Source organism: Parasteatoda tepidariorum, chromosome 5 (assembly GCF_043381705.1).
Source record: "Parasteatoda tepidariorum isolate YZ-2023 chromosome 5, CAS_Ptep_4.0, whole genome shotgun sequence".
Taxonomy (NCBI): domain Eukaryota; kingdom Metazoa; phylum Arthropoda; class Arachnida; order Araneae; family Theridiidae; genus Parasteatoda; species Parasteatoda tepidariorum.
The window spans coordinates 93,276,951-93,297,176 of record NC_092208.1 but is presented as its reverse complement, the minus strand read 5'-3'; the positions used below and the strand labels follow the sequence as shown (position 1 = coordinate 93,297,176).

Genomic DNA, 20,226 nt, shown 5'->3' with positions numbered 1-20,226 from the left:
GTATTCTTGGGGTTTTTGAAAGGAAAATCCTTAGAAATATTTTTGGCCCAGTACAGGAAAGGGGCTGCTGGCGAATCAGATACAACTTTAAATTATATAGACTCTATGGACAGCCACAGATAGTGCAGGTCATCCGAAGCAATAGATTAAGATGGCGTGGCCATATCTGCAGAGGTCCAGAAAACAATGCAGTATGAATCGCCACCTTTAAAAATCCTTCTGGATCTTGGGCCAGAGGAAGACCTCCAACAAGATGGCTGGAAGACACTACTAAAGATCTCAAAGTAATAAAGATTAACAACTGGAAAAAAGTCGCCATGGATAGGAGGCGTTGGAGGCTACGCGTGGTTGAGGCAGCCAAGGTCTGTAAGGGGCTGTCGTGCTGAAGAAGGTCAACATAAAATGATAAAAATTTACGTAAAATTGTATGAATAATAAGTTAATAATAATGAATAGGTTAAAATATTCATAATAAGTATGAAAAAATTATGTTCAAAAAAATATCTTCTCACTGCAAAAATATTTACGATGCAAAAGGAAGATTGACAAGCATGTTTTTTAAAATATTTGGAAATTTTGGTTTAAACACATTTTTTTCTTCTCAATGCAAACAAACAACTTTCGACATTATTAGCAGATTGCTGTTCATTTTTTACAAGTTTGCGTGATTACAGAAAGTTCCTCATCGTTTCAAACGCTTCGATGCACAAATGTTAGTCTTGATCGCAGTTCTATTGTGCTGCCTTCATTGAAGTTACTTCGCGCTTCTTCAGCCTCTGCAATCATTTTTCGAACCAACAGCATTACCAGTTTCAAAATTTTTTTTAATTTAATGCAAAAATATAAAACATGATATGCAAAGCATTTTTCTAAAAAGGAACAAATCATCATTTTCTTCTTCATCATAAGCATCAGGAGTTACTTTCTTCCTTCTCAATATGAAATGAATTTATTTATTATTATTTTTTAATATCAAAGGAATTCCCAAAAGATAGACATGGGAATAGGCTAGTTTAAAAAACGACCTAAACAACCATTTTTGTTGTTGTTGACGTATGCCTGTCAAGGCAGAGGGGTGCGATTGTTCTTGTTTTCCAGGGACGCCATCTATGGCCAAGAATTCGACTTCTGCCACACCCGTTTATAGGGCGGACCCATTCATACATTCATTCATTCATCCACAGATCATAATTTTGACCTGAATCAGAGAACGATCAATCTCCTATCCAGTATTCTCGGAGGTATTGATTTGTTATGGGAACATTGAGGACTTTGCGACTCGGCAGATCAAACGTGCATCAGTCACCACTTACTACACAGGAAGTCTTCGGCCGGCGGGGTTCAAACCCACGAACTCTCAGACATGGGCCCAGCGCCCTACCGACCAGGCTATCCTGGCCCGCCCAAGTTTGTTACTATTAGATTAGCATTATTGATGAGCCATTGAAACAAGATGATCACGAACAGGAAAACGAGAGATGCGGGTACACTGGATTGATTGAAAAAAGAGTTTGAATAACTGTTAACATAAATTATCAACATTTCAGATATTCAATGAATATAAAATTAAGATGGCATAACATATTAGTTGAGTTGTTTATCACTTAAAAAAGAGAGCTTAATACATATGCAATTTTTAAAAATATTATGTTTAACATAACAATATAATATAACAACATAATATAACACCATAAAATATTATAACAATATTTAATATAACATTTTACGGATATATTCAATGTTTTAACATTTAAATCAACATTATTCACTGTTTAAATCTGAAGAGCCTGAAAAATAAACTTTACTTGTTCCAAATGGATGTTGTCTAAATCATAAGGAGATTTCACTACTTCCACTAACCAATTTTCAGGAGTTATCATTCCAAGGGTAAAGAGTGGGGTCGACGGTAAGCCAGAAAATTTGGCAAACGGAGCAAGACCAAAGTTGCCATCAGATCCAAACACTGGCTCCTCATTTAACACAAAACGGTAAAAGCTGCAAGTTAGAAAAATTGATGAAATAAATTTGCAATAATATCAGCATAAATTAATTTCGTATATAATACAATTCAATACAGCATGCTGTTCTTATTTGTATGTTTCCTAAAATACACATAGCGCATCTAAAAAAAGTTCAGAGATTCACCATGAATTAAAAATACAAGCAGGAGAAATTAAGTAAGAGTAAGGAATTCAGATTAGAGTTGGAATGGAAACACATACAAGATGGAGTCAAATTGAAATGGGGTGACGGAAATTTTGTCCCATGTTGAATAAAATGTACCATGTTCAATAAAATGTACAGGTGTACAAATTTATGATCAACAAAATAAACAACCATGTTACCGTCTTTCAATCAGTGCACCATATTTTCTGATACTCTCAGAATAGGGCAAATTTTATACAATTTAAATGAATTCAAAATGTTAAATAATTGACATTTTTCACATGGATGAGCAATGGTGCATATTTATGGAAGACTGATAGGAAAATCAGGTATATTGTATTAAATTCTGAAATAATTTACTACTTTTTCTAAATATTTAGAAGTGAAAAAAAAAATTTTTTTTAAAATAAAATACAACAAAATTAAAATTATTCACTCAGCATACGTAAAGCACAGGGTGGCCACTCAAATCAGATTTCAAATTTCCCTGATTTTTCCAGGTTTTCCAGATAAAAATCTTAAAATTTCCAGGTTTTCGTTTCCTTTTTCTTATAAAGTGTAGGATGTGTACAAGAAAAGTGTCTGTATTATAGAGTATTTTATTCAAAATGTTATTTTTTTAACATATCATTTTGAAAAAAAAAAATTTTTTTCGACAATTTGGCAAGACTTTTTATTTATTTTTTAATATTTTGGTACAAAATTTTGAATCAAAAATCATATATTGACCAACAAAAGAGCAAAATTAGATATTAATATATAATTGGTTCTTAAAAAAATCTTCTTTTAAAATTAAAATATGTTATAAAAGGTTAAAATGGAATAGAAAAAATTAGCATTAATGTAACAATTGTAATGATTTGTAGACAAACATTGCTTTGAGCGATTGTAAAAAAAATGTGTGATTGGTTGGCTTGCTGAAAAAAATAATTCACAGATTTCTTTGAATGGGAATAGAAAAGACTTCAGAAAAAGAGTGCAATGTAAAATGTATTCTTATTAAATTATAACCAACTAATTTTTGTAGAATTTTACAATGTTAAAAATATGAAAACATTTCGTCAAAATAGAAAGAAAAAAAATTACCACCAAAGCATCGGAACAAACTTGAGTCATAAATGGATTCAGCCCAAGGNAGCCCAAGGACAAAATTTAAAAACAGAAGCTAATATCCTAATCCCTTTTTCCACCTTCACCAAAATCTTTCTAAATTGCACAGTCCCTCAACCGTCAAAGGTTTCTACATTCATTTAGCAATCGTGGGAGAATTTTGGCATTCTAGTTTAACCGAGCTGTAATGGAGCGAATTTTCATGCAAGCGAAGTATCGCTGAGTCGATGATATTTCAACTGTTTGGCGATACATTTCCGTTAAAAAAGTGGGTATAATGGATGAAATAATTTAAATTAAAAAAATTAGTAAATAATTTAAAATAGAGAAATTAAAAAAATTATCCAAGAAAAAATTTCCAGCTTTTCTTTAAAATTCCCTGATTTTTCCAGGTTTTTATCCAAATCTCCCTGATATTTCCAGGTTTTTTCCAGTATAAAAAAAATTCCCTCATAATTCCAGGTTTTCAAGGTTTTTCAGGTGGGTGGCCACCCTGAAAGCATGAGAAATATGTGAAAACACCTGTTGCCAAGAGAAGTTTTTTTTTTCAAATAAAAGAATTTGCAATTAATTAAAAAAAACATGTGTCAACAAGAATCTAGTGGGTATTAACGTAAATATAAAATTGTAAAACAATAAAAAGTGTAAACAAAAGATTTTTTCTGTTATGTTAAAAAATTTATCTTCCATGCAAAGTTTTTTTTAGAACATCCCAGGGGTAGTATTTTTATTAATAAAACGATGTAACATTTTAAAAGTAGTCATGAATAATGTATCATCCTTTTACCAACCTGCGAGTAGACTTGATCACACAAAATGCAATTTCAGATCACTGTATCACTTCAATGAAAGATAATTAAAATAAAGCAATGTTTAAATAAGAAAAAATTCGAACAGATTCAAATAATTTAACATAAGATACAAACTTAACAAAGTTAAAAACACACAATTTCTATTTTTGACAACAAATGGGAATGATATAGTATTTTACGAGCAATGTTTTCATTATACATTGTTTTCGTTCATAAAGAAAAGCTTCATCTCTTATTTTAGCTCATTGTAAAAGCATTACACAATGTTAATTACACAAAAAATTGAGAATAAAACAAAATTCAAACTTTTGAATGCCAGACTATTTGTTCAATGGGCTATACTAAGGGTGAAAAAATGAATAAATGTTAGTCTATAAAACAAGGAGAAAAAATAATAACATTTACTTTTTTAGTTTTCAGCAATTTTAATTTTTAATTTAAATGATCTTATATTAAGTTATAAATTAAAACTAAGTTTAAATTTGAGACAAAAAAAACTTTTTAAAACTAAATTATGCAAATTCATGCATAAGAATTAAGCAAAATTTACCTTTGTAAAGGCATGGCAGAATGCTTATCAACACAGTTTAAGAAAATAGTGAAATGCGCGTTAATAACTCTTTGTAGCACCATAAGTATCGAAGACAATTTTGCCGCCCCCTTAGAAACAGGGTCAACAATAACCACAACTTCATGAGCAGGCTCCTCAGTATCAGCAGCAGGTATTTTTACCACACTAAAAAATAGTAAAAAAATCTCAATAATTACATATTTCATAGTTAAAAGGACTAAGGTTCAGATTTTGATGACATTCATATTTTACAACAATTTTTTTTTCTTTCAGAGCATTGTTATTCTTCATTTTTTTTAATATTGAGACTTTTTTTTTTAGTATATTTTAAGTTTCAGGAATTTCCTTTTTTCAATTTTTTAGTATTTCTTTGGCTTTGGGCTTTTTATTACAATTTTGTTTTGAGTCATTTTCAGAACTCTGGCTTCCAAATAATGAAGAAAATCTCTAGTATATTAATAGGTGAAGTATAAACTCTTCGAATAAAAATAAAATTGTTTTTTAATAATACCATCTGTTAAATCCGATAAAATTATAAGCCACTAGATGGTATCTTAGTTATGGAAATGTAATTCCAAGCCACTAGATTGTATCTTAATTATGAAAATGTAATTACAAGCCACTAGATATCTTAATAATGAAAATGTAATTCCAAGCCACTAGATTGTATCTTAAATAAGAAAATGTAATTCCAAGCCACTAGATTGTATCTTAATTGTGAAAATGTAATTCCAAGCCACTAGATGGTATCTTAATTATGAAAATGTAATTCCAAACCACTAGATTGTATCTTAATTACGAAAATGTAATTTCGAGCCACTAGATGGCATTTTATAATGTGAATATAATAGATTGTTTTAAGAATTCAATGAAGGCATATGTATGCTTAATGTATTAAAAAAAACTTTGTTATTGTTTTAATCAAGAGCTCATCTTTGAATTTTACACCATCTTTTTCATAGCAATCACTTTAGAAGACATTTATTTAAATACTTTTCCCTAAATAATAAAGCATTTCTTGCATTTTTAAGAGAATTTTTTAAGGGCATTTAAAGGGATTTTTTAGGTCATTAAAATGTGGGCTCTTTTAATGACTAAAAATGACCGGGCTCAAACTCTAAATATATATGAAATGCTAACAATAAGCAAGATGCAGTTCATATACAGCAATATCACATAAGGAGAGAAGTTGTAGCTTCTGATAATGTTCAGCTTCTAATTATGAATTTATGCATGCAAGAAGTTTCTTCAATAATAAAAAAGAATGCATGCAAATACAAGTATCACATTTGTTTTCAGTAAAAGTATTAAAAACTGGAACCAATATTTCCAAACTTCTTTTTTCTGACTGAAATGGGAAAAACTAGAGAAAGAAAGAAGAAATTGTATGAAATTTTACAACTTATTCAAACATTAGTAAAACTGGTTAAAAATTAATGCATTCCATTTTCAACTAAAATTCTCTTTTAGTGTTTCTTATTAGAATATTTTATATGGATCACTTTATCATAAAAATGCATCATAAAAATATACAGTAGAATTTCGATCGATCGTCATTAAAGAAACCATTCATTACGAATGAAAGATGCAGAAAAATTATGAATGCGGGTCAAATATCAAATAGTAACGGGGAAATGTATGAAGAAGAAATAGATTTGAAAAATAAATATATTTATAATTAGTCTAAAATATTTTAATTAAAAAAAATTATGTACTTAATGCAATCGTTTCTATTATGCAAAAGAATGATTAATAGAACACATTTACTTATACTTTAAAATGTTTAAAAATTTTGGTTTGAACACATTCTTTTCTTCTCAGTGCAGACAATAAATTTTCAACATTTATAACAAATTGATGCTCATTTCCTGTAAGTTTATATGAATACAGAAAGCTTCCTATTGTTTCAAAGGCTCTGCAAATGTTTTCAATAGTTTTGGCCAAGTTCGCTTTCTCCATCGTTATCACGTTGCACTTATTCACCTTCTGCAACCATTTCCTAACCCAGTAACATTTTCCTTATTTGAAGTATAATGTTTAAATGTAATGTTTGAGGTATTTTCCCAAAATCCTCATTTTCTTATTCATCATTAGCAACAGGAATTAGTATTTTTCATCTCAAAACGAAAAATTTATATATATATTTTAAATTCAATAGAATAACTGAATGATAGAAGTGGGAATCTTCTTGCTTCAAAATTGATCTAAATGGGTATTTTAACATTATAAGAACAGTATTTGTAAAGGGATCATTCAAACAAAAAAATATATAGAGGAAAATGAAATATGCGGGAATAACAGATCAAGGTTCGACTACATATCCTTTTGCCTGGAAAACTATTAAAAAAATGTAATCAAATCTTAAGCTTGACTGCTTAATTGATATTTTCTTTTTGGGATAAAACTAGAGAACAGAAAATTTTTTCTTTTTTGAATATTATTACAGCTTATTTCACCTTTTTAACTTATGCTTCAATATTTAACAATTTATAGTTAAATATTATGCAAAAACAGAACTTACCAAACTAATTTTACATTAAAGTGATTGATATAAAGAGATTCACTAAGTGCCAAAACAACTTAAGCAAATTCAAAAATAATAGAAGTTTCGGCAGCACCAAGCAACATGGACTCAGTAGCTCAAAGCCCAATGTAATACAGGGTTCCCACTCTATGATGAGATTGAAATTCAAGGACTTTCCAGGACTTTTCAAGGACCTCAACAAAATATTCAAGGACCTTAATCTAAGACCAATTTTAAAAATTATTTTCTTCTATTTTACTAGAAGCAACAATGCTTGTTGTGGCAATAATTAATTTCAAATATAATACCTAAATGCTTTGCCTATATAGAGAGAAGAGAGTATATGTATTATGGACTAAAATTTATATTTTTTTAAAAACAACCCTACTGGTTTTACATATTAATTCACAAAATCATTTTCAGCACAATCTATAACTAATGGTAATGAGGTGTTAATNATTAAGGATAAATTATAAGAGTTGGCACCTCTGCAAAAACATTGATTATTTTGTGATAAAGTTAAAAGTAAATATAATTTAGATGAACTTACCTATTCTTTCTAGATTTTTCCACACCTTTTTCTAATTCTGATACTAGTTTGTCACTATACAAGCTTTTAGAATACACTTCTAACAAATGAAAATCTTCTTGAATGAATTCTTCATCCTCATCAAATGGACCAACAATCTAAAATTTAAACATTACATATTTGTTTAAGAAAAATTATGCCGAAAAATATGCATGCAATTCAAGGCAATAGTTTAGAATCAATTATGTGTAGCAGGTTGTTCAGAGACAGAATTTTCTCACTAATAATTTAAATTTCATAATAATATAAATTTAAAGCTTAATCTCAATAAATAATTAGGTTTAAAAATACTCATACACTTCTTTAGCAAAACAGAATTCTCTCACACTAAAATAAAATTTAACAGACTAATAGTCAAAATTGAATTCCTATACAGAATTAAACATATCAACAATCTAAATTTTGAACTTAAAATCCTTAACCAAAAATTTAAACTCAGTACTGTGCTCTGAATACAGGCTTTATGAAAAAAGAATTTCCTCTCACTTCGATTAACAATTTTAGGTATCAAAACTGCTACAACAGATATATACTTAGAATTTATAATAACAATTTGATACTACAGTAGGGAACCGATTATCCGGAACGATCGGGATCATCGCTATTCTAGATAACTGATTTTTCCGGTTTTCTGAATCGCTACAAAAAGCCGTTTTTTTATTGTTAAATCCAACTAAAAAAAACAAATATTCGGAAATAATTTTGAGAAGAAGGAAAAAGGATGAAGTAATACACTAATGATTATTTCCAAAATGATGGTAAGGTAAACATCTTTCAAAAAAGAAAGAAAAATCCTAAAATCTTTGAGGAAAAAAAAAAAATTTAAAAAATGGCGGGAAAATTTATCGAATTTCGTTCCAGTTTTCTGATTTTCGGATAACGGGTTCTGTACTGTACTACAACAATCCTGATGAAACTTTTTACTAATGATACTTTTTTGCCATAAAAAATGTACTTATAATTCATGAAAAGGCAATGTTTGAAAAATAAAGAAGGAAAAAATTTTGTATAAGACCTAGGCATAAGGTCAAAATTTTTATGTAACAGGATTTTTTTAGAGAGTCATTTAATGTGAAGTGGAATAACTGTTTCAAGTTCTTATGCAATCATTATTATGCAATCATTCATATGCAGATCATTATTATTTTTATTTTAAATAAACAATTTTTTCAGATCATTTTGCTACAGGAAAAGCAAAATATTTCTCATCTTCATGAAATTTCTTACAGATTATCATTATTTTTTACATTAACGAAAAATATTGAAATATCTCAGAGAAATAAATTCAATATTTAGGGAATTATACAAACTAAAATTACACTACATTCCTCATCAAATATAATAAAATAGACTGTTTATTAAGTTAGGAATTTATATTATTACATAATTTAATATTTATATTTAGTAGTGATGGGCAATAACAGGTATTTTCAAATAACAGGTTCCAGCTGTTACCATACAAAATAATACCTGTTCCAAAATAACAGGTCTAAGGAAAAAAATTTCCAACTTTTTTACATTTGAAAGATAATTTAATTGTTGTTNTATATTATCACATAATTTAATATTTATATTTAGCACTTTTACAAACATATCCCAGCTGTTGGGTTTCAGGAAAAAGCCAATAAAAATAATCGATCACAATTTTTTTGGAGCTATAATATTTTGGCCCACCCAACAAACAACCTTAAATTATCCTTACATAGGTTAGTTAATGAATTTATTTAATCACTATGAAATTGCTGTTATTTAAAAACCATCTTTCAAAATGGAATAATGGTTATAAATCACAACTTATCACATGTGTCATAGTTGAAGGTGTTTCCTTACATCTCAAGAATTCAGCATGCGAATTGAAAAATGTTTGCACACAATTATAAAATTCATTTATCCCAGAAAAATATGATGCACAAAATCATTTTTTATTTACTTATTCACTTATTTAGTTATAGCCAAAAAACTCTTAAAATGAAAGGTATGAAAATTTTTACATCATTTTAAAAATTTTAATTTTAAATGCAGGGATGAGAGTAGTCAGAAAGTAAAAGAGAGGAAATCCAAGAATTAATATACAATATATATATATATACATACAAAAATTTGACAAAAAGTGTGATTTTTAAACTTGTAAACCATGTGATTATAAATCCCGATGATTAATTTTAAAATTATGAATATATGATCATGAATCACATGCATGATTTTAAATTGAGAGAATATGAATCCCGATATGAGGCTTTTAAATCACGTGAATATGAAACTCTATATCGAATTTAAAAAATGCAACAATACATATCATGATAGGTGTAATTTTTAAACCACATAAATTTTTTCTGCGCAAATTAGCGGGAAAAATCTGAAGGGAAAAAAGCGGAAATCCACGGAAGAATCACATCCCTGTAAAGGGCAAAATACAAAATTTATGAGCAATCTGTCAAATAGTTTCTGAGTAAACAAATTGTCCAAAAGTTGCACACTTAAAATTTGATCATTACTCCAAAAGTTATGCAGAGTGTTCCATTTACTTTGCACATTTTACATGAACATTAGGTAACCTTATGTAAAGACAATAATACGTACATGAACATAATGTAACAGAAGTAATTAATTAAAGAATTAAAAAGTAATTAAAATAACTTTTGTTTTAAACCATACATACTCTTCCATTAATAACAACAGCTCTCTGTCCAGGCAAGAGTTTCAATACGGATTTACAGAAAGTTTTATGCAGAGCAATATGTTTATCTTGAAAAGTATCCATGTTTTTCAAAAATGATTCAACATCCATATTCTGTATTAAATATGAAAAGAATATACAATACATAACTGAATATATTCAAGATAAATAGAAACTGTTTTATTGTAACCAAAATATTTTTTTACTTACAGATATTGAAAAATCTGTGATTGATTTTTCCCCATCAATGATTTGCTGAGCATTTCCAGTTTTAAATAGTTTTGTGATAAAAAGCTTGGAAGTATGCAAATCTAAAGTTTCTAAAGCAACATCGACAGCTTTTCTAAAATTTCCATTCACATTTTCATCCTTTGGGTTATGAATCAGACCAATACGCATGTGAGGAGTAGCTTTCTAAAACAGAATAACAATATGAAATTTTAAAAAACATAAAACACTTTTAGGGGAATACTAAATACTTACAAATGATTATTTATTTAGAATTACTAAAAATTTATGTTAATCATAAAAACTAAACCAAGGCAGGAATAATAAGTAACAATTTTAAAAAATATGATTTTTTTTTATCGGAAAAAGTATAGGACAACGAAAAATGTACTATTTCAGGCACATTTTTTAATATAATCATTTAATAATTAAAAATCAACCTTAATTAATAATTTACCTCAAACATTAATTTTATGAACAAAATTACAAAGATTCTAATAATAGATTACTAATATCAAATAACAAATTTTGTTTTTTTCATTTACTTGCCTGGATTAAAATATGTACTTGAAAATAATACAATTAAAACCCTCTTAAAAGCTTTTTTTTTTTGGCAATTTTTAACTTTTTCTGGTCAGTATCTATCATGGCTGGATCAGCTTCTATTTCTTTCATGCATTTTTGTTCTATTTCAGTTATAAGACATCAGTGGCCTTCATCAATTACTGACTTGGTGCTCTTTCTTTATCAGGTTAGAAAAAAGCTTATCCGATTTTCCTTGTGGTATCTTCTATTTTACTTATGGTTTACTTTTCTCTGCATTCCAAAGTCTTTTAGGTTTTGTATTTAGCATGTGCATCTTTATAAAATTTACAAAAGGATGCAAACATCTGTAATCTTTCTTTTTAAGGCATCTTTTATAATTCCTATGCCTTTGATGGTGACCAGGATCATTCTTAATTTTCTAGTGTGGCAATTCTTTTATTATACTTCATTCCACCTTAAATTGGCACTGGAGAGAAGGGTAGGCAGACCAGATTACAGCCGTTGTCATGGAAACTGGGTTACTTTTTAAGTCGGTTGGGGGATGAGGTAGCAAAAAAAGGAGAGAAAGTGACCAGTATTGGCGTTAAAGAAAACAAAATGCGATTTTTTTTTTTTTTTTTAAACCAAGAATCTTACTAAAATTTTGAACAGAATACAGAAAAGAACACGATTNACTAGTTGTAAGCTGATTTCTTAATTAGTATTTAAAAAGCAGATTTTCTTATTATGATTTTTTAACTAAACGAAACTAATTTTAACAGAAAAAAAATATATATTTAAAAAGATTTTTTTTTGCTGAAATCTAAGTAAAAAAAAGAAATGCATAGATGCGCATAAATACTTTGTTTTAAATATTTATTTTTATATGCTACTTATTTATTGTAGATTAATGTACATTTAATGTTAATTTGCCCCACATTGGCATTTTGTGGGGAAAGGAAAAGTCAATATAAGCAGGAATTATTGATCATGAAAAATATGGTACCTATGCAAATATTTACTGTTCCTTTTTTTTTTTTTTTTTAAATAAAAAATTCAAATTTTTTTCAGAAAAATTTTTTTTTTTTTACTATAAAAGTAATTTTTTTCTGATATATATTTGCCTGCTGAAATATATTTAAGCAAACTAAAGATTAATAACTTACAAAAGAAAAAAAGCTATTGATTAATAAGTAACAAAATAATACAAACTAACAAAAAAACATGCTAACGTTTAGTAATTAACAAAAAAAAAAATCTAACAAGGAATTACAACAAAAAATTAACAATTGATGCAACAAAAAAAATTTATAACTATAAAAAACGAGCTAACAATAAACAACTGGTAAAAAACAACAAATTGTAGATTAACATTGTAAAATTAATTGATTAACAGTTAATAACTAATTAAAAACAAAACAAAAGAACAATTAAGCGATGCGAGTGAATGAAAGCGAAATAAGAACTACACAAGAGATAGGACACTTAAGCAAAGGTAAAGATAATGGAAAGAGCTGGCTGACCAGCGTAAAAACATAGCCAACGTGGCAATATCCTTGGCCTTGAAAACTAATTCAGCGCCAAACTAAAACACCTCCTTCTCCTTTGTACATTTGCTTTACTGAGAAGGTATTTATAAGCTAAATACATTTAGGCATGAAAAACTTTTAATGCATGTTTCAAGATAAACTTTTTTTATCATGCAACATTTATTTATATTTGTACGCACAATTAAACTGCAATTAATTGCAAAATAGAGAAGAACTACTTTTCAAAGGCGGAGTATTACTTTCCCTACCCTTCCCTGCAGTGCCAACTTAAGGTGAAACGTAGTATAGCAAATTCTTTCAGCAGAAGCAATTCCTTCATTAGGTCTTCAAGAAAAATGTAAGACAGGCTTTGATAAGAATAGATAGAAGGGAAAGATCTTGAACACAGGGTTCATGCAGAGATAAGAAAAAATTCAAGGAGCCTAAAATTTTAACGACTATAAAATTATAATATGATAATTTTTACGATTTGTCAATAATTTTGTTGGTAGTTATTAATACAGAACTTTACATGTTTTTTTTAAAAATCTCTATGTTATAATACGATATTATTTCATCCGACAAACTTCAAATTGAGAACTTTCACTTTTCTTCACATATTTTTGACGAATTAAGGTGGCTTTATTGATCACATTTGGCTAATTAGTGAAACAAAGTTCTTCCAGGATTTTAAAAATCTTAATTGTTAAAATACTATATTGTTTTGAGCGGGTAATTTCAAATTACGCGTTTAAATAATCCCTTTTTGATGAACTCCATTTACTGCGACCTTGTCGCTAGGATTTTTAAGTTATTGTTACGGATTTCCACATAGTTCCTAAAATTTCGATTTCCTTTTGATATAATACTGTTACAATCCGCGAATTTTGAACTACCTATTTGAATTCTTACTTTATAACACGCTTTGCGACAATTCCATCTCAAATCTTCACATTTTTCTAAGCAGGTGAGTTGTGCACATTTTGAAACCGAGTGTATGATATTTTGTTCTTAATATTTATTTTACGAAAAGACAAGGGAAAAAAATTATATTTGATGACATGTGGCAGCAGTCATCGCAAAACTCTGGATTTCGCTTTCACGACATTCAAATTTTTTGCTCACATAACAGTGGGTACCAGATAGAAATAATTTTTAAAAAAGTCAGGTGAAAATCATTCCTATCATCATCAGCATTGGCACGACAGCCCTTTGTGAGCCTGAGCCTTCCTCAGAAGCTTTTTCCATTCTGCTTTTCTTCCAGCAATTGATTTCCAGTTCTTTACTTTTAGGATGGCAAAATGTCATCCCTATATTAGTTACAAAATTATTATATATTAGTTACTATATTACTCATCCCTATATTAGTTACAAAAAACTTAGTATCGAAGTAATCTAAGAAGTTTCCAAGGGATATTTTATAAAATCTATGTAGTTCCAAGTACTACTTAAAGACTTTTTTTTTTATTTCCAAGGAGTTTTTAACGAGTATACAGACTCTGAGCACACCTGTGATTATCTTTTAATTTAAAACTTTTGTTTGAAAAATAATTGGTGGATAGCCACGAATTGCTGGAGTAGCTAACTAGTTTATCACCATTCAAAAAATCCCTCTATGTAGAGATTCCACTCTTCTATAACTTTATCAACAAAATCTTCAATTATTACTTGAGACAAAATTATTTGAAAGATATCTAATGAAAGCTATCTCTAGATTTCACAGATTTATTACACATCATGAAATGTAAAATCTGCATCTTTTGCACAATAACATAGCTGAGTAGAAATAGAATTTATAAGACTATTTTGGTAATTTGGGACAATATAGGATATTTTTTAAGATTTTAAAATATATAAAGGAAATATAGGATTTATAGGAGGAATTTGCGTCCTGCCTAGGGAAACAGGATGAAGTACTTGTAAAGATTATACTAAAGTACAATTTAAAAAACAATGTGTAGCCATTGGCTTTAATTATGTCAAAGATGTAGAAGTTCAATTCAAATACATAAACAAATTTGACTAGAGTAAACAACTGCTAAGGGCAGAAATTAAGACCAGTAAATAAAAGATATTATTAGTCGGTATACATTTTTACTAGTTCATTTAAACGTCTCAATAAAATATTTTTTTAAAACAAAAGTAAATTAAAATGAAAAATTATGATAGTGTGAATATGTTATGTTAACAATTACAGTGAAATATGCTTTTTTGTGACCAAAACATGAAATGCAGGGCGCTGGCATAATAATATAAATGGGGTGCAACCCTCTAACAAACTACCCCCCCCCCCAAAAAAAATTAAATTTTTTTTTTTGGTTGAGGCAAGCTATTTCTACATGAATTTTCTTCTTTCTTACACCCTAAAAAAGCAAGAAAAAATATTGAACATTAAATTTTTTCTTTGTGACATACTTTNTACGAATTTCTTGTACTTGCAAATTTTGGCACGAGAAACTGTATTGATGGCGCTGGCATAGCTACTGACTTTGAAACAAAAATAACTGCAAACCGTAGTTTTGTATACTAGCGTGCTTGTGCACGCTTATCACTGGTATTTATTGTGCTGATGAAGTTTTGCAGTTGTGAGAAGTCAATTTGTGTTTTACATCTTTGTTAAACTAAATAACTAACAGAAAATGTAATATTACTTATATTTCATTAAATGAAATTTAAAAATATAGCTTAGATATCTGCCAAGTTTGTGTATGCTCAGTGTGCATAAGAAAAGAATCAACGATGACTCAGAATTTATTGAAAAAGTTATAAACAGATTTGGACAGCAAACAAGACGGTTACAATTCTTGTTTGATTAAACAATTTTTTAATTGTTCTGTATCAATAATTACTTAATTATTTGTTTTAGAATAAAAATATTTTTAATAGAAAAATTTCATAACAGAATTGTTTTTCTGTATCTTTTTAATTGTTTTTAAAAAAAAGCCAGGCGGTGTAAGTGCACCCCGCTGCCGACACCCTTGCATGAAACCAAAGCAACTCATCATCATTTTTACTGAACTGTTGCTCCTCAGAACTACTGTTGATTTATGTTATGGAATTATACTGGTGTCAGACCACTAAACATGTATTGTTTCATCCATTACAATGATAAATCATAACAACTATAGGTTTCAGTCTTAATATTTCTGGGAAATACATTTCATAGTAGAATGTATGAAATGTGATTAGTAAGGCCCGGATTTTGATGACATTTGCATTTTTTGCATTTTTAGACATTCTTTGTCCTTTAGAGCATTTTTTGAGATTTATAGGGCATTTTCTTTAAAATTTTGGGGCGTATTTTGCATTTTAAAGCATTTTTTAAATTTTTTGTTAAATTTTTCTAATTTTTATTATTTTTTATAATTTTTTATTATTACACTGGCTTCCAAACAATGAAGAAAATTTCTAGGATATTAACAGGTGAAGCAACATCTTTTCAAATTGAAGAAGAATTGTCAGTAAGTGTGACCGTCCTTTTCAAGTACGCACCAATAACATCAGTAGACGTTGAAAGAAGCTTCTCCTGGTATAAAAATTTGCTTTCAGACAAGAGACGCTCGTTTACATTTCAAAATATTAAAAAAAAAATTAATAATCCACTGTAATTCTGATATTTAGTAATATTATGAGATGGAAGTTGTTATATTCATTTAAGTTTCTATACAAAATGAAAATGTTTTGGAGTCAATATATTTTCCTTTTTTTTTTTTTTTTAGGATATAAAACATATTTTTCAAACTTTAATGAACGTAGAACAAGTATTGCATTGCTTTATATTTTTTGAAACGACTCATAATAATTTTAAAGAGTAAAACATTGTTTTAGTTCAATATTTTTACTTCTATTTAAGTCATGTCATAAGGCATTTTTAGCGCAATTTTCGCATTTTAAGGGCATTTTTTGCACTTTTAAGGGCATTTTTTGCAGTTCATAAGGGCATTTTTTGCACTTTTTAAGGGCATTAATTGAGATTTTTTAGGTCATCAAAATCCGGGCTCTAGTGATTAGCCTTCAATAAAACGTGAACTTATGTAAGTTTGCAAAGTATCAATGTAATTGGAATAAACATAACTTTGCTTCTCTCAAGCATGTAGTTAGAGCAAATAGTCTCTGTAATAACATCTAATTTTTAGAATCTGAATTTTACCAAATGAGCAAACGCTGAAGAAACCAATGCACGACCTTCAGAGGTGTCTACATCACCAACAACCCATGCTGTCAGAGGCCGAAACTCGTCATCATCTGCACACAAAAAATAAATTTCACATTTTACAATAGTGAAATACATTTTTATGATAAAGTGAATTATATCAGTTAACAAGAGAAAGAAATTTAAAGTGTTAAGTTATTTTTAATGAATTTTGTTTTATCACTTTTCCGAAATTCTACTTCAGGGTTCATAGCATAAGTAATAGAAAGAAAATAGTTCTCTAGTCACTTTTCTTAAAACCTATCATGAAGGACAATACGTTGTTTCTTCAATTGCACGGCAGTATACTGTGCTTATAATAGTTAATCATGTGAAAAGGTTTACAGAGTCATCTGCATATAGTTAGAAAGTAAGTTATATTTTATATTGAGTTTCCTAGAGCAATCAAAATTTTTTAATATTTTTAAGTAAACACTTAACAGGACCTCTTTGCCTAGAATACAGAGATCTAAATGTACATCATCTAGTTGAAAAGAAAATTAATTTTTCTTTATGATCACATACATTTTATTAAAAAGAAACAGAAATTTAGTGTGATGTAATACTAACATAAAATAATTTGTGTTGAATTGAGTTAATTTATACACAAAAAATCTAAATGTGCAATTTTATAAAATTATTATGTATACATTCATTACTAAACAAATGAAAATAATTATGATGGTACTCTTTTCATTAATTTCAATTTTATCTGTATTAAGCCAACTTTTCAAAACATAAAGATCAATGTCTTTACACTTAACTACCATTAATAATTAAGAATCACAAAATAATTTATTTTATTTCCTTCCATGATTAATGGATAATGAAAAATGAAAAATTTTTAAAAATATATATGGTTGTTGTAGTTAATTTATGTCGCAATAAAGTGACGTAAATTAACCACAACAGACTAAACAAAAAATTAACTAAACTAATAAAAATATATATAAAAATTAACTAAATAAAAAATGTACATAAAAATTTATAATGAAAAATTAAAAATGCCTCCATCAATCAAATAATCTGAATATGTATATCAATGAATCTTTAAAATATATCAGCATCAGTATTTTGACATTTTTTCTCATTGAATACAATAACATATTAGTCATGCAATTAAGGAACCTAAAACTCCATGAACTTTTGTTCCTAGAACTGATAATTACAGAAATACTATTACCAAAATATATAATACAAAAAAAAAATCTTAGTAGTATACAACTTTTTTTTTTAATAAAATCGAAATCTTTTTCCATTACTACGAAAAGTTTGTTTTAAATATGAATGAAAAATGAAGTAAAACTAAGATAAATAATTATAAACATTACATAAACTAAGCACTAAAGATATCTAATAATTTTTACAGTAATTATACAACAAAACAATTTAACTCACCACGTTTCATGAAATATTTCATATCCTTGACTGGAACAGTTTCAGCTGGAAAAAATGGATTGAAAGTTAAACAAATCATGAATACAATCAACGTAAGATATTTACACATTATCTATTTATATATTTTTGCTTTCATAACTTTATAACTGACACAGATGGTTGTTAGAGATTAGTGGTCATTATTCTCATAAAAGTTATTTAGAAATTAAATGAATAACAGTTACATGAGAATTATTTTAAAGAAAACAATTTTGTAGTTAGTTTTAGAGAAACAAACCTTCAGTAATTGTTCCAAAATAACAGATATCTGCACCTCATGAAAAAAAATTGTTTCTTTGATTGCTACTATGAGAAAAACTAACAATGAACAATTACTTTTTAAATATATTTTTTCTTAACTAAGGCAATAGCTATCAAACAATTTTGCAACAAAATATGGTTTGCTTCTAAACATTATTTGAATACTAAATTTTGCTTAGATAAATTCCGATTCAGCTTATATAATTGAAAACTTGTACAAAATTGATAAATGACAGTACATAAACTTAAAAAATATTTCGATAGGAATCTATTTGCATAATATCTACTGATAGCATTATGCATTTAATACTAAAAAATAAAACTTTTTAAAACAATTAAATAGAAAAAGAAAGATAATTTATAAAACAGATTCCTTATAACAATTTTTAACAATTTTGATTAACAATTTTGAATCCGATTTTTTAAATCTTGCCTTTTTTTTCAAATCTTATTTCAGCTAAGCCTGTTTAGTTGTATTTTTTTAAGAAACTTTTCCACACCATATAAAAATTATAGAAACTTAAATTAAAATATCATTTACAGTATTATTATAAATAACTGCAATATAAAAAAAAATTATAAAAAAAAATAACAGAAAAAATTCTAATATCTCCCATGTAAAAATTGACTTAATTATTATTAAACATAATATATATATAATTGATTACCATTTTCTCCAATTAAATCAACGAATTTTGAATCGGAACTTAAAACTCTCTGATTAAGACGAGGCATCACATTTTTTTGTTCCATAATAAAGTCTAGAATGTTTTGAGAATCAGATAATTCTCCCTGTAAAGTACATAATAAATTATTATCATCATTATAAAGACAATTTTTTTTGTTAACATAAATATTTTATTAAAAATAAATGGAAAAAACTCATTACTGATTTAACATATTTTGAGAGCGAAATTATGTTAGAAAATGAATGCTGTAAAAGCTAAGAAAATATTTCAATAAATTTAATTTTATTGATTTTAACTTACTGTGATATCTCGAGGTACAGATAATCCTGGAAACTAAACCAAAATACAGTGAAATATTCCATTTTTACAATTTTTGTACTATTTTTGATTTTGAAATAAGTAATTATTAAAATTCAATTTTTAAATTATTATTCAAAATTGTATAAAACTTTTTGCTATACATTAAATATTTTCTAAAAATGATACAGAAAACTGTTACAAAAGATGAAATGTTTTTTTTTGTTTTGTTTTTTATATATTATAATTATATTTTTTAAAATGTTTTTTTATAAAACTAACATTGTCAGTCAAATGTTGAGAATAAAGTTGTTGGGAAAATAAAAAAGAAATTTAAGAAAAATCTATAGACACAAAACTTATATGAAAAATTCAAAATAATTACATTTCCGCACACTTTTTTGCTTCTAAATATAAGAATAAAATTAATTACAAATTCTAAAGAAATGAAAGAATTCTTCAAAATAAAAATTATTAAAACATATTTCAATAAATTCAGCAAAAAATTCTGCTGAATTTTAATTCTTATACCTTAGAGTACCTTATATAGAGTTCTTATAGTTTGATTAAAAAAAGTTTGAAGTTTGATTAAAAAATAAATAAGTAAACAAAATATTAA

The 20,226-nt window shown here is 27.5% G+C and overlaps 1 protein-coding gene across 1 annotated transcript in view; it reads right to left on the bottom strand.

Annotated features, from left to right (window-relative positions):
• The window catches only part of LOC107446516 (UDP-glucose-glycoprotein glucosyltransferase), a 77,218-nt gene that overhangs the window by 29,855 nt on the left and 27,137 nt on the right, over nt 1–20,226 (bottom strand). Inside the window, exons 19-26 of the mRNA XM_071181108.1 lie at nt 19,290–19,413; nt 18,322–18,366; nt 16,882–16,976; nt 10,660–10,863; nt 10,432–10,563; nt 7,732–7,870; nt 4,639–4,876; nt 1,806–1,995 (exon numbers count right to left, since the gene is read on the bottom strand). Coding sequence (XP_071037209.1) covers nt 1,806–1,995; nt 4,639–4,876; nt 7,732–7,870; nt 10,432–10,563; nt 10,660–10,863; nt 16,882–16,976; nt 18,322–18,366; nt 19,290–19,413 — 1,167 coding nt within the window. The remainder of the gene's footprint in view (nt 1–1,805; nt 1,996–4,638; nt 4,877–7,731; nt 7,871–10,431; nt 10,564–10,659; nt 10,864–16,881; nt 16,977–18,321; nt 18,367–19,289; nt 19,414–20,226) is intronic.